Source organism: Diceros bicornis, chromosome 4, assembly GCF_020826845.1.
Source record: "Diceros bicornis minor isolate mBicDic1 chromosome 4, mDicBic1.mat.cur, whole genome shotgun sequence".
Lineage (NCBI taxonomy): Eukaryota > Metazoa > Chordata > Mammalia > Perissodactyla > Rhinocerotidae > Diceros > Diceros bicornis.
In genome coordinates this window covers 82,450,147-82,463,744 of record NC_080743.1, presented here as the reverse complement: position 1 = coordinate 82,463,744, position 13,598 = coordinate 82,450,147, and the positions used below count along the sequence as shown (strand labels likewise).

At 33.5% G+C, this 13,598-nt stretch overlaps 1 protein-coding gene across 3 annotated transcripts in view; it reads left to right on the top strand.

Moving 5' to 3' along the window:
• Nucleotides 1-13,598, top strand: part of SWT1 (SWT1 RNA endoribonuclease homolog) — a 93,226-nt gene that overhangs the window by 17,400 nt on the left and 62,228 nt on the right. For all 3 annotated transcript variants that reach the window (XM_058539872.1, XM_058539871.1, XM_058539873.1), the window contains 5 exons: nucleotides 3,171-3,230; nucleotides 4,473-4,611; nucleotides 5,736-5,837; nucleotides 6,227-6,415; nucleotides 11,983-12,076. In XM_058539872.1, coding sequence (XP_058395855.1) covers nucleotides 3,171-3,230; nucleotides 4,473-4,611; nucleotides 5,736-5,837; nucleotides 6,227-6,415; nucleotides 11,983-12,076 — 584 coding nt within the window. The remainder of the gene's footprint in view (nucleotides 1-3,170; nucleotides 3,231-4,472; nucleotides 4,612-5,735; nucleotides 5,838-6,226; nucleotides 6,416-11,982; nucleotides 12,077-13,598) is intronic.

The window sequence follows — 13,598 nt, the reverse complement described above, 5'->3', positions numbered from 1 at the left end:
TAAATTGCTTTCCTTCCTTTGAAGTCCCTGACTCTCCCCACCACAATGTCTTTTGTCTTTAGCTGAAGATAGTATTTAAGGTGAGGACTTTAGCCATTTTGGCAAGTTACTCAGTTTTCCTGCATTTCTCCCATGTATACATGTTATTAAACTTTTGTTTGTTTTTCTCATGTTAATCTGTTTCATGTCAATTTAACTCTTATCAGCCAGAAGAACCTAGAAGGGTTGAGGAAAATTTTTTCTTCCCCAACAGTACTTGAACTTTGTAACTTAAGAACTTCCGAAATTCTGAAATTTAGAGACTGCTTATAAACAGGGGTGGTTGAGCCTACCTGCTTTTAGGAATCAAGACTGTAGATTGCCATATAAGATACTTCCTATGAAAAATGGAGGGATTGTACCTAGGGAGGCCAGAAGAGCTTGAAGAGAGAGTACTTTTTGTTCAGTGAACTTGAAGGCATCCAAGGAGGGAGAGAATTGAGTTTGTTCTTTTCATTGCCTTCTTAAAGGAAAGCTCCAGTTTTCTCCTTGTGTTATATTCAGTTCTCTAGAGTAGAATGCAAGCAAGGAACTTGACGTTGCTAGTATGTTCAGAGGATATTGTTGTATCATTGCTTGGTATTCCCATTGTGCTGTACATCCCAGGAACAGTATGAGAAATCCCTGCATCTTATAGTTTTCTTTGGTATCTATATTGAATTACTGCACAAACCAAAGGAGGTACATAGCATGAATATTAAGTTGTAGGGGAAGCAATTTTTGCATGATTACTTTCCACTTACTGGAATTAATACTCTTTATAAGCTGTTCCTTTAATAGCAGTCTCATCTGACTTAAAATCATTGAGACACAGGAGCAGTAAGTATTGTTCTTATCTTGAATATATTATCTTTAGCATATTATTGACAGTAGCTAATCATCTTAATATTATGTTTGTTGTCTTGTTTTCCTCACAGATTCCTCAGTAGATAATTATCTTCTTAAAATAATGAGTGTACTTTACAAGGAAATAATTGTATTTTCTGGATTTAGTAATCTTGTTATTTAGTAATCTTATAATACTTTCCTAAGAGAAAATAACTTGTTTTGTTTCTGAGGTTTTATAGTCCTTTGATATAGACTGCTCTCAGTTTGTGCCCTCCCCTCACCATTGCAAATTAATGTTCTGGAGATTTATGATTTATAGGCGACTTTTATAAACAGTATCTCACTTAGTCCTTACAAGTCTGTGAGGTAGAAATTTATCAGTTTATCAAACATTAAAGGTAGCTATTGTATATCAGGTACGTTTCTAGGTTCTAGGGATTTAAAGATGCATAAGATGATCTTTACTCTCAAGAAGTTCCCAGGGAAGGCAGATTAGTAAACAAATACAATTGTAATACAGTGAAGTAAATGTTAGAGCCCTAAGAATTGGATTGGTGTAGTATAAATTTTGGGGTGAGTTAAGGAAGGGCTCACTAATGTGGAGATTCTTAACCATCAACATTGTTGGTGTTGAAGGATGTGTAGAGCAACAAATAGAAGTGTTGTCCCACCACGGTAGGGGGCCAGTGTGTGTAATGGCACAGAGTTGTGAAATTGCATGGCGAGAGTGTATGTGGGCACTAAGTTGGTCAGTATGACTAGAATTGAGATGTGTAGAGAATCTGTAGGAGAAGAAGTGGGAGAGGAAGCCAGTGGATTACTTTGTATCCCATGGGAAAGATTGGTTTTTTATCTTGTATTCTGTAGATGGTACAGAGCCCCTGAAATGTAATTAGGGAAGCAGTATAATCAGATTTTCAGTTTAGAATCACTCTAGTAGATAAAACCATTATTACCCTCATTATTGATATTCCCTTTTGTCATCCCCAGGGAAGGCTTTATCCCAGTGCATGTATTTAATAAAGCGTGATAGGGGAGGGCAAATAGTTAAATGCCCGCTAAGACTTTCTTTTTTAATAGGGAGGAAGTTTTCAGGAACAATTGACATGAACTTTTCTGGATCTTGGGGTGATAAAAAATTTACTGAAGTCACTGAAAGTGGCCTGTGGTCAAAGAGAGTGAAGGGTAGTACTGACCTAAGTAAAAGATTGAAAAGACTTCAAATGTCAGGAGTAGCAGGAAGTTCTGATAATTATCTGTAGCTTGCTTGGCACTTCTTAGCTGAAGAGAACCTTAAAGATCTAGTGCGATTGAAAGGCAGATGGAAAAGGAATTATAAAATCCAGGGTCATGGAATAGGAAAGCTATCATGGGCCTGTGTGTGTGTGTGTGATATATCTGGTGTTATATTGTGTGAAGATTGATGTTGGGAAGTTAGGGTGGAAGCTGAATTCCCAATAAAGCAAAGTATGATACACTTGTTTAAAGAGAGTCTGTAATTTATACCATATATAGCCGCTGTAAAATACATGTGAGTTTGGTGTTATCTTGGAGAATTCTTAGAAGGTGATTTGGTTTAGTAGTGGCTTTCGCCGAGTTCCCTATTACCTGTATGTAGGGTCACATAGATCTCATCTACTCAGCGAAACTGCCAGTGAAAAACTAGAATTAGTAGAGAGATTTTCAATCTCTGCTAGAAGACAAAAAATAAAACACAAACCTCTGGTGCTCTACCCATGTATAATACAGCTGTGCATTTTCAGCTTTTCCCCCTCCACCCTATTATAATCTTCAAGTTCCCTTTGTTGTTTTGTCGTGTCCCTTTTAGAAATGGCTCAGTTACTTATGGATGAAAATTTCCCACTTCCAAAGGCCAGCTTGTTTACCTTTGCCATAGTTCTTTCTTTTTCTTAGAGTGGCATGTAGTTTTTTTCTTAGAATAGGAGTATTTTTAGGAATGTATGCATGAATGAGAAAACCCTAAAGAATTTCTACCATGTTTCATGACTTAACAGGATAAGGCTTTTCTATTCTAGGGGCCCTTTGTCATCTGGGGGCAGTTTTGTCCTTTAGGGGGCATTTGGCAATTGACTTGAGACATTTTTGATTGTCAAGATTTGGAGAGGGTAGTGCTACTGGTATCTAGTGGGTAGAGGCCAGAGATACTGCTAAACATCTTACAATGCACAGAACAGCCCCCCAAACAAATTATCTGACCCCAAAAATCAATAGTGCCAAGGTTGAAAAACCCTGCTCTAGATATATGCTTCATTCTTAACTAATAAAATTACTTTTCGTTTCAGAGTTTTGAAGCACCATGTTCTTCAGTGTCACTTGAAAGTATTCAAGATACAGATCAAGAGGTTATTGATATACTTATTTACTTTGAATATTTTTAATGAAATTAAGCCAAAGAGTTCCTATTTTAGTAAAAAATAATGACCGTAAAAACCTTGGTAATATGAAAATAACAGTGATGTCTCTACTTAAATCAATATGTAAGTTTTTATGAAGTCATGAAAGACTATTTGGAAAAGTATTTACATTTATTTGATCACCTTTTTGCCTTTGTTTCTAATAAGCTCTAATCTGTTTTGAATGGAGAGCATGCAGCCTATGGCCTGGAGTTATATGAATTTTGATTTAATGTTATCACACTTTTGCATGCTCATGCCTGGGCTTGCCATAATGCAGTATGATATTAACATGTTTTTGCATCATTTTTCTAATTGGCAATAAGATGAGAATGTTATTCAGTGAAAATGAGAGTGCATACATATTTATTTTTTTACCTGTTGCTTCATTTCCCTGCTAGAATCTCCTGATTGACCCTCAGAATTGTTGCATAGGATTTTCTATTCTCTGGTCCTAAATTAAAATTAGATTCGTAGAATACGTTGTGTTTTTCTATTTAAAGAAGACTTTAAAACCATGTTGAATGCTTTTTATTTGTGAAAGTCAGTTGTATTCTTCTGTCTTGTGGGTCAGTGCCCCTTGGTAGGAGAAAGATTTCTCGCCTCTACTCTAAAGCTGAATTATATTTTCAGTTCTTTGCATCAAAGTACATCAGGGAACTACTCCCCTGAAGTGAGAAGGGTCTTAATAGCTAGACTTAAGTTTTTGATGGTTCATAAACAGTCTTAGAAATCTCAAGAAGAGCACTCATCATCCAGATAAAAACGTTTTTGGCTCCTGAAGTACTTTGAAGTGATAATGGGAATGACAGTTAGCTTATTTTGAAGGTCTACTGAGTACTAGGCTCTGTATGAGGAGCTTCACGTTATTTCACTTAATCCTCACAAAAGTACTAAAAGGAGATAGATATTTACATTCCTATTTTGTAGATGAACAAACTGAGACCCAAGATAGTTAAATAATTTGCTTGCCTAAGGTTACAGAAGTAATAAGAGAAGAGCTATTTTAAAAACCCTGTGTATGTTTATAAATCTCTATTCATTTACCATGCTGCCTCCATATTTTTGTAAATTTTTTCTTTCCACAAACCATCTCATCTTAAGTGAATTAAGAATTAATTGCTTTCTTCTCTTATTAATCTGCAGAGTAAATAATTGAAAATATTTTACTGCGGGTCTTTTACAATTTAGATGCAGATAGTAGAAGAGCTTCATGCTGCACGTGTGGGACAAAGTATGGATTTACCTGTGGTTCCACCTTCTGGAGAGTTAACGAGTATGGAAATTGACGTGGTGGAAGATGATGTACACTCCTCTGCTGGTATACCTTGTATGTATATGATAATGTTTATGATCTCCTGTGCTTTCTTAAGAATTAAGAAAGTATATTTCTTTTGGCTATAGGAATCAGGTCTAATATTTATCTTATCACTTATTTATATATATCACATTATTAGGCAATTAGACATATTTTCTCTTTCTGCCAAGGGGCAATAATAAGAGTTATGAGCTCTCTTTTATTCTTGCTCTTAATCATACCTTTTAGAAATTTCAGCTACATAAAGCACTGATCAGAAATATTGCAAATTGCTCAAAGATATTATATTCATGTATTTCTTATTTATATATAAAATTTTGATCGTTCTTACTACTGGGAGAAGATAATGATAGATATTATCCAAAATCTATTAGTACACTGTCTTGAATTGTGTTTATAAAAATAGTAATGCTACGAGGGGCCAGCCTGGTGGTGCAGCGGTTAACTGCGCACGCTTCTCTTCGGTGGCCCAGGGTTCGCAGGTTTGGATCCCGGGCGCACACCGACGTCACCACTTGTCAAGCCATGCTGTGGCAGCGTCCCATGTAAAATAGAGGAAGATGGGCATGGATGTTAGCCCAGGGCCAATCTTCCTCAGCAAAAAAGAGAAGGATGGATGTTAGCACAGGGCTGATCTTCCTCATAAAAAAAAAAATAGTAATGCTACGTTACATTCACATTGCATTTTTCAGTTTACTCTTTTCCTGTGCATTAACTTATCTGATCCTCACAATGGCCCTATGAAATAACAGTGCTAGTATTATTATCTGTTTTCTTTCCTTTATACATATTTATCTTTTCAATTATATTTTACTCAGAATATATTAAAATTAGCTGATAATTCCTAAGTGCTCAACTACTAGTGATACAAGACAGGGTTTGGCAACATAGTTAGTACTGGGGCAAGTCAGTTTATGATTTAAAATTCATAAGCAATTCATAATATTCTACTGGTGGATAATTAAACACTGATTGTTCTTAAATAAGAATTGGAGTAAATTCATTTTTGTTTTTGTTGTCTAAAGTTCCACCTTCTCTTAAGAATGCCACCAAAGTTCTATGGTGTCAGAATTTTAGTTATTATACAACTCCGTTATCAAGTGTCATCAAATCTTAACTTTGCTCTTTTTCTCTAGCAAATACTGCTTCAGACAAAAAGCTTCTAATTGTTATTGACACAAATATTCTGATGAATCATCTCAAATTTGTTAAAATTTTGAAGACAACAGAAATCTCAGGTATTTATAAAATATTTACTGTTTCTGATTTCTTATTTGAGTTGATATTTATTATTAACAGTGATGTGGGTTTTTTCCCCCCACAAATGCATTTCCCTTGGGTATGCTATTAAGCACATATATATTAAGCATAAGCAGCTTAAGTAAAAAAGAAGAGCCTTCACAGGTTAACCTAGTAATCTAAACTTACTCTTCTTTGATCTCTAATGGTATTTATTTTTGTAACATTCTTTTGACACTTACATCTGTTTTATTTTTCATTTTTTATGTATTATCTCTTCATTTAGATTATGAATTCCTTATTTTAAAACTTTCAGTTCTCCTACAGCAGTTCAATTGAGTAGCTCAATACATATTTGTTGACTTTAAGAAATATTTTTATTTTTTAGGTTTTGACACACTTGTGTTAATAATTCCCTGGGTGGTTGTGCAAGAGCTAGATCGTATGAAGGCAGGAAAACTGCTAAAACATGCCCAGCACAAAGCTATACCTGCAGTTCATTTCATCAATGACAGTCTTAAAAATCAAGATAGAAAGCTATGGGGTCAGTCAATACAACTTGCATCTCAAAAACTTTGTAAGTATTCTTCTCTCAGGATGCTTCCTGATTAAGATTTGTTTGGGTGCGGACTCATTATTGGAGGGAAATGGTGCAAAACTTTTAAAAGATTTATAACCATTGGAATGTGAAACGCAGGACATGATGATGGTTTGGGGTATTCTATTAGGCTTGGTTTGGAGTCTTTGATTTTTATTTTTCTGCTTCTAGACCACCTTAAATCATGTCTATACTTCGCAGATAGTGACTGTATAGTTCTGTATGCATGGTTGACTATATTACAGTACTTTGGATTCTTTTTTTAAAATACCGTTGTTGAGTGATGAGGCCAGTCAGTGATCTAGGTTTCTAATCTATCACTGCATGCAGTTAGTATAATGCAGAGGCGGGCATTGTTTTCCTCTGGTTGTCAGAATCTGTCATAAAGAGATGTTCTTCTAATAAAAGTCTATGGATTTTCTCTTGATTTTTTTTTTCCATATTAATTTCTTTTAAGTTATTTTTAAATCACTCTAGTCTTAGAACCCAAGTATGTTCTTTGTTTTTTATAACTTTTTAGAAAAAAATCTGTGTGTAAAGCAACACTGTTGCCTCTGCAGAGTTTATATGTACATTTAGAGGATTTATTTCATTCTTCAAAAATTTGTTTCTTTCTAACTCAGATTTATTTATATATGTAGATTTACATTTTAAATATCATGGATTTATGTTGTCTACTCTACTCATATTCACCATAAGATATGAAAGACTTCATCCTAAAATGAATCTAATCATGGTATTAATGCTGAGAAGCCTTTTGGCACAGCTATTTAGTCTTGACTCTTTGGGAAAAAAGGGCCTCTACCATCCATCCATTCATTCCCGTTACAAATATTTATTAGCTCTTGGTATATTCCAGATACCATTTTGAGAAGTATGCTTATGCATTTTGAGAAGTAACTTCATGTGATGTGTTTAAGAGCTTTTAAAGGAAGACCACAAGTAAATATCACTTATTAGAGTCAAGAAAATATTAAAATGTTTGAACACATTGTATTAAATTGAACATCTTAGTCTTTTTTTTTTTACTTTTCATTATGAAAAATTTCACATGCAAAAATAGAATAATATAATGAATCCCTATGTCCCTATCACTCATTTTCAATAATTTTCAACATTTTGCTATTCTTGTTTATTCTCTCCTTTTCTTTTCCACTTGTCTCCCAACTCCTGGAACTCCTGCAGTAGTTTGAAGCAAATCCCAGATAACATATCATATCGTTTTTACTCGTAAATACTTTGGTATGTGTTGCTAACAGATAAGACTTTATTTTTAAACAACCACACAATTAATAAAATTAACCCTGATCTAAACTATCATTTTGGTAAAGCCCCAATCCTTATTTTTCTTACTCTTAATCTTTTATTTTTTTTTACTTTGTTGATACAAATTATATTTTATTATATAATAATATAGATAATAATAATAATAGATAATACTTATATGGCCATTATTCTCCGGACCCTTTTCTGAGTGCTTTACAGCTAATATCCCATTCAAATCTTATAGTACTTATGGAAGAGACTTTTATTAGCCCCATTTTATTAATGAGGAAATTGAGACACAGAGAGGTTAAGAGCTTGTTGTAGACAGAATATCTATTCCTTGAATAGATTGGCTTTGAAAATTACTTCAGAAGAACCCATTTTAGAATAGATATTTTGGCTACATTTATTATTTATTGATGCTTGTTAGGTTTCTTTTGACTTCCATTTTCATGCACTTTTTTGATGCTTTGACTTCTTCAAGCCGTGCTTTTGGATGATTTTTTTTTTTTTTAATTTTTATTTATTTATTTTTTCCCCCAAAGCCCCAGTAGATAGTTGTATGTCATAGCTGCACATCCTTCCAGTTGCTGCATGTGGGACGCGGCCTCAGCATGGGCGGAGAAGCAGTGCATCGGTGCGCGCCCGGGATCCGAACCTGGGCCCCCAGCAGCGGAGCACGTGCACTTAACCGCTAAGCCACGGGGCCGGCCCCGTGCTTTTGGATGATTTAAGGAGGATAAATCGTAGTGGTGGTCTCAAACTTCTGTGTTGTTTCAACTTCTGAGTGTCTTCCTTGAAATCCATATTTCACTTTAATGTTGGAATAGTATTATTTGATGTAAGTTTTGTTAAATTGCTGAAATTGCTTTTAGTTATAAGGGTGTAGATGTAATAATAGATTATTTGTGTCATTATCTATGTCACATAAGTACTTTGTGTTTCTCTGGATCATTATTTTCTGTCTGATTATTTAAAACATTCTTTATATAAAATCCAACAAACTTAATATATTTATTCTGTTCGTAATGATTTTATCATGTTCTTTAGACATATCTTTAGTCATTTTCATCATGATAAAATGACCTTTTATATTCTAGTAATAAACTGAAATTCTTATGAAAAAACTCAATTCAGGATTATTGAGTAAAGTTAAAGTACTTATTTGGAGCAAGGCAAGAATAAAGTGAATTTTTGTTACACGTTACATCTGTCAAGCACATTTGCAGCCAACTTTGATAATTACTTATTTACATGTATTATTTTCTTTGACATATCGTTGAGTATTATATTTTTTTACACAAGGATTTTTTCATTTAAAAAAAAAGTGCCACAAGTTGAATGCAGATAGTCCATGTTAAATAGTCTTAGTTGACTATAATTTTAGCCTTGTCCTTAACTCTTTTCAAAATTTTAGTTATTTGATGTAGTACTTATTATGTTGAGAAGAGAATAGGATTTGAAATCTGATTGATCTGGGTTTATAATCTGACCTGGGGAAAGTTAAAGGTGAGGAAACTGAGTAAATGAACTGGGGGGAAATAACCTCCAGCTCAAAAAATGGTTGTGAAGATTGGTTGAGTTAATATGTTACATTATGGTACTTGATTGCTTATGGCCTGGAATAGGCAATAGTTCTCTTGTCTCCTCATTATATGAAAAGCTTATACAGATTGATTAGAAAAAGTAAAAATCTCTTTCCACTAAATGGACAAAGATTATTAATAGGTAATTCACAAAAGAAGAAATATGAGTCAGCCCTTTGTTCACTGCAAATATTTTCCTGTCTGTTTGCTGTTTTTAAAATTGTTAATTTCTTATGTATAAAAATTTTTAGTTTATATCTTTCACTTTTTCCTTGATTATTTCTTTTTATTGCTTCTAAGCTTAGAAAGTTTCTCCTTCCCAACAGCTGCTAGGAACACTTACAGTGCTTCAATGCTTTGGGAATATGAATTAGTAAATTTTGAGGAGAGTAGTTTATCAGTGTGTATCAAGAAGCCTAAAGATATAATTCCGTTTCTAAAAATGTGTCCTAAAGAAATAATCAGAGATGACCACAGTGATTTATATAAATGATGTTCATCACAGAATTACTCATACAGCAAAGAATTTGAAACAACCTGATTAACAATTGGAGAAGTTACATACAATGCTGTAGCCATATGAGAAAATACTATATTTTGAAAAATGTTAATCACATGTAATATTAAACAAAATAGGATTTAAAAGAATATCAAGTACAAACCCAAATTTGTTAGGTTATGTATATATACTTATAGATGGTGAATACGGGTTATATTTAGCTGATAGAATTATGAGTTATTTTAATTTTCTTTATTTTTCTGAATTTTCCAGATTTTCTATAATTATTTTATTTTTATAATAAGGTAAAAATAATTAAGTGCAAAAATAAAGTTATTTGCTACCTTCCTCACCAGACGTTTGTTCTATCATTTTTATATTTTTGTTGTTTCATTTATTTGCCAAATATTTGTACCAGACACTGTTCTAAATGTTGGGGCTGCAGCAGTGAATGAGACAAAGTCTGCTGTTGAGAAGCTTAAATTCTATTAAATATTAAAAATCATATTAACTGTAATTTATACAGAATTTATTTTAGTGTCATACGTGAGTAGAGGTTGTTGCTGTTGAGGTGCCATTGAAGCTGAGTCTTAAGTAATAAATATATATTACTTAAAAAGCACTTGCTATTACCATATACTGAGCCAAGTGCTTCATATCAATTTTCTCATTTAAACCTCCTGGTTAAGTGGTTTGCCCAAGATTATACGTCTAGTAAGTGGGAAAGCAGGGATCCAAACCCAGATTGGTCTGTTTCCAGAGTCTTGGTTTTGTTCACTTTTGAACAGTACCTGAGCATATGCTCAAAAATATTTGTTGAATAAATATTTCATGAATATTCTTGCAGTTTTAGGTGTGTTTTCCAGCCCTATGTATCTTAGAAAAAGTGATAGAACAGATAATCTTGAACTTTGATACCTTTAGAGCCCTGTACTGTAACCTTTAAACCTTCCTTCGTCTGCTGAATTGAGTTGTTTAAAGTTAACTAATGATTTTGAGTTGCCCATTTTGCATTATTGTGGTATTTACTCTGTGAGCTAAACGAAGGAAAATTGACTGCTGTAATATATGTCTGTCTGGCTCACCGGTTGTCTGATTAAAGAATCACATCTCCCTCAGGCTCATGCTCTGAGATCAGTCGAGTTCTGTCTAGACTTCACGACGAGATTGTGAACTCCTAAAGAGTTTGTCTTTGCATATCCAGTTACTTAGCACAGGGACCTGGCACAGATCAGGCCCTATATAAATATTTACTGCATGAATGAATGAGTTTTCTAATTTGAATGTTTAGAGGACTAAGTAATATAGGCTAAAAGTTGAGGGAAAAAAGGTTATAATCTAGGAACAAAGTTGAGGCTCATTGGCTGGTATGTCTTGAATTTTAGTGTGTAAGAGACTCGACAAGGACTTGAATCAGTCGTTGGGTCCAGGCTCCAAAGATTCTTATCCATAAGTGGGTCTGGGGTGTGGTCCTGCAGTCTGTATTATTAACAGGCACCCTAGGGAGTTCTGAGGCAGGTAGTGTAAGGACTTATGAGAAACACTGTCTTTGGTCCTGTTTCAACACATTATTTTCACAAAAACCAAATTACTACATGCTTTAAGGCTTGGAGAAAGCCATAGGACGCTCTGTCAGCCATTGATTAACATTTGTTAGAAATTGCTTTTGGTGTTCTCTGCCTGGGGCCCATATTGCTGCCTTCTATACGTCTCTAAATATTATTGCTTAGAGATTAAGGAAAAGCAGACACATGAAGGTGGTTCTGTTGCTGGTAGATCAGCTGCTCATTTTACAGACCTCTTTTAAGTTGAGATAATTTTAAGCATGATGTAATCATATAATTTACTTATAATCTGTAGGTGACTACACTGGGACTGGAATTATTAGCTTTTGGTTTCAAGTGTGGAACTTAACCTACTGATCACATTTCTTTCCTTTGTGTTTATTAACAGGCATATCCTATTCCATTTTAGCAGTAAACTAACCACTTTATTAAACTCACAGCTATATGCTACCTGAATTCTAGATCCAGAATTTGCAAGGCATTGTTTTGCTGTGTCTTACCTTCCTCTTTTTATTTTAAAAAGTTTTCTTTCTTTTAGATGTTTTTGATTTGTAAACACAGCCTAGATTATTCATATAGTATCCAGATTTTTAGTGTGCTTATTGATTGTTACTTTTGCTAAATTTGCAGATGGATTGAGTGATGAGAACAATGATGACCGAGTATTAAAATGCTGTCTTCAGTACCAGGAATTATTCCCTTGTTCTCTTGTTATTTTGTGCACGTGAGTTTCATAGCCATTTTACTCTTTTTTTAAAATAGCAACTTATCCCAAAGAATTTTTAAAACTCATACTGTATCCACCATACCAAGAATCAGAAACATACATAATTTTCTGAATCTGCCAGTAAGCATTTTGTTATATCTCACATTCTTATAATGTTTAAGCTATAGAAGAATGAGATTTGAATCTCATGAACTTTCATTTCCGTTTAATTTGTATGATATTCAGAAAACTTTTGAAAAAGCAGGGGAAAGTCAATATAATATCCTAATAAAATAGTTAGGAAATAAAAATCTGACATTTTTTGGTCATGAGGCAAGGTAATCTATTTAATTAATTAATTAGTTTGTAGGGAAGAGTGGTTTATGTCCTGGGTGCCTGTTATGGAGTTGGAGTCCTGGGTCTACCACTTACCAGCTTTGTGACCTTAGAAAGTTGCTATACTTAGTTTTCTCATGTGTAAAATAGAGAGAGAATAGTAACACCTACCTCATGAGATTATTGTATTTAGTCAGAAAATATATATATAAAAGACTTAGAATAGTGTCTAGTATATAAAATGACCTCCATAAGAGTTTTTTCCTCCTTCTTCCTTTCCTGCATTCCCAATTAATATTTTCATAACTTAGTTCTAAAGTAAAACTAGCCATGTTAGCAAAATTGTATTCATCATATATGAGAAAAGGCTCTGAAGGAACTGAGAAGAGCAATTTTAACTTGCAGCTTTAGTCTGAATTTTATTCACTGCAAAATGGAGTTTTTATAATTTCATGATCATGCCTCAATTCTCTGTGAAATGGAGTGATTATAGAAATGAAGAGCCCTAAGATTTTTCTTATAAGGGGGCTTGCTCAATAATCATTTTAGCTGTCTTCAAAGATAATGTTGTTCTTTTTGGTGTTAAATGAAATATTAGAGATTTCTATGTCTAGGTTTTAAATTATTTTTTGATTGAGGATGTAATATATCATCTTGGAGTTTGTTGAAGGCTGAAATAGAACTAGTAATATGTTAATCATTTTGAATTTGAGATAAGCTAAATTTGAGAGATAATTATTATTTTGATTATTATTTTGAATATGTACATAATTGAATATGTATAGTTGATTATTTTTTTAGTTCAACTTAGAATGAAAATAAATTGGTGAGACTTTATCAATTCTCCATTATTTCTGCAATCACTGTTTTGGAATTAACAGATATAGCATTTTTTAGTGAAATGAACATTGGTAGTCAAACCTTTCTTTTAATTCTGGCATTATCATATTCCACATGAGCTGTTTTTTATTTTTATTTTTTTCTATAAAGGGTGATAATCATGCCTACTGTGTAAGTCACACCTACTTATTATAAGGATACATTTATATTACTTAAATGACTGATGATGAGGATAATTAATATTAATTGATAGTAATGGTAATAGGAGAACCCTTATATAATATTATATACTAGACTTCATTCTAAGTGATTTACTTACATTTACAATCCTAAGTGTGGGCCAGCAACCCCTAGTTAAGATCTC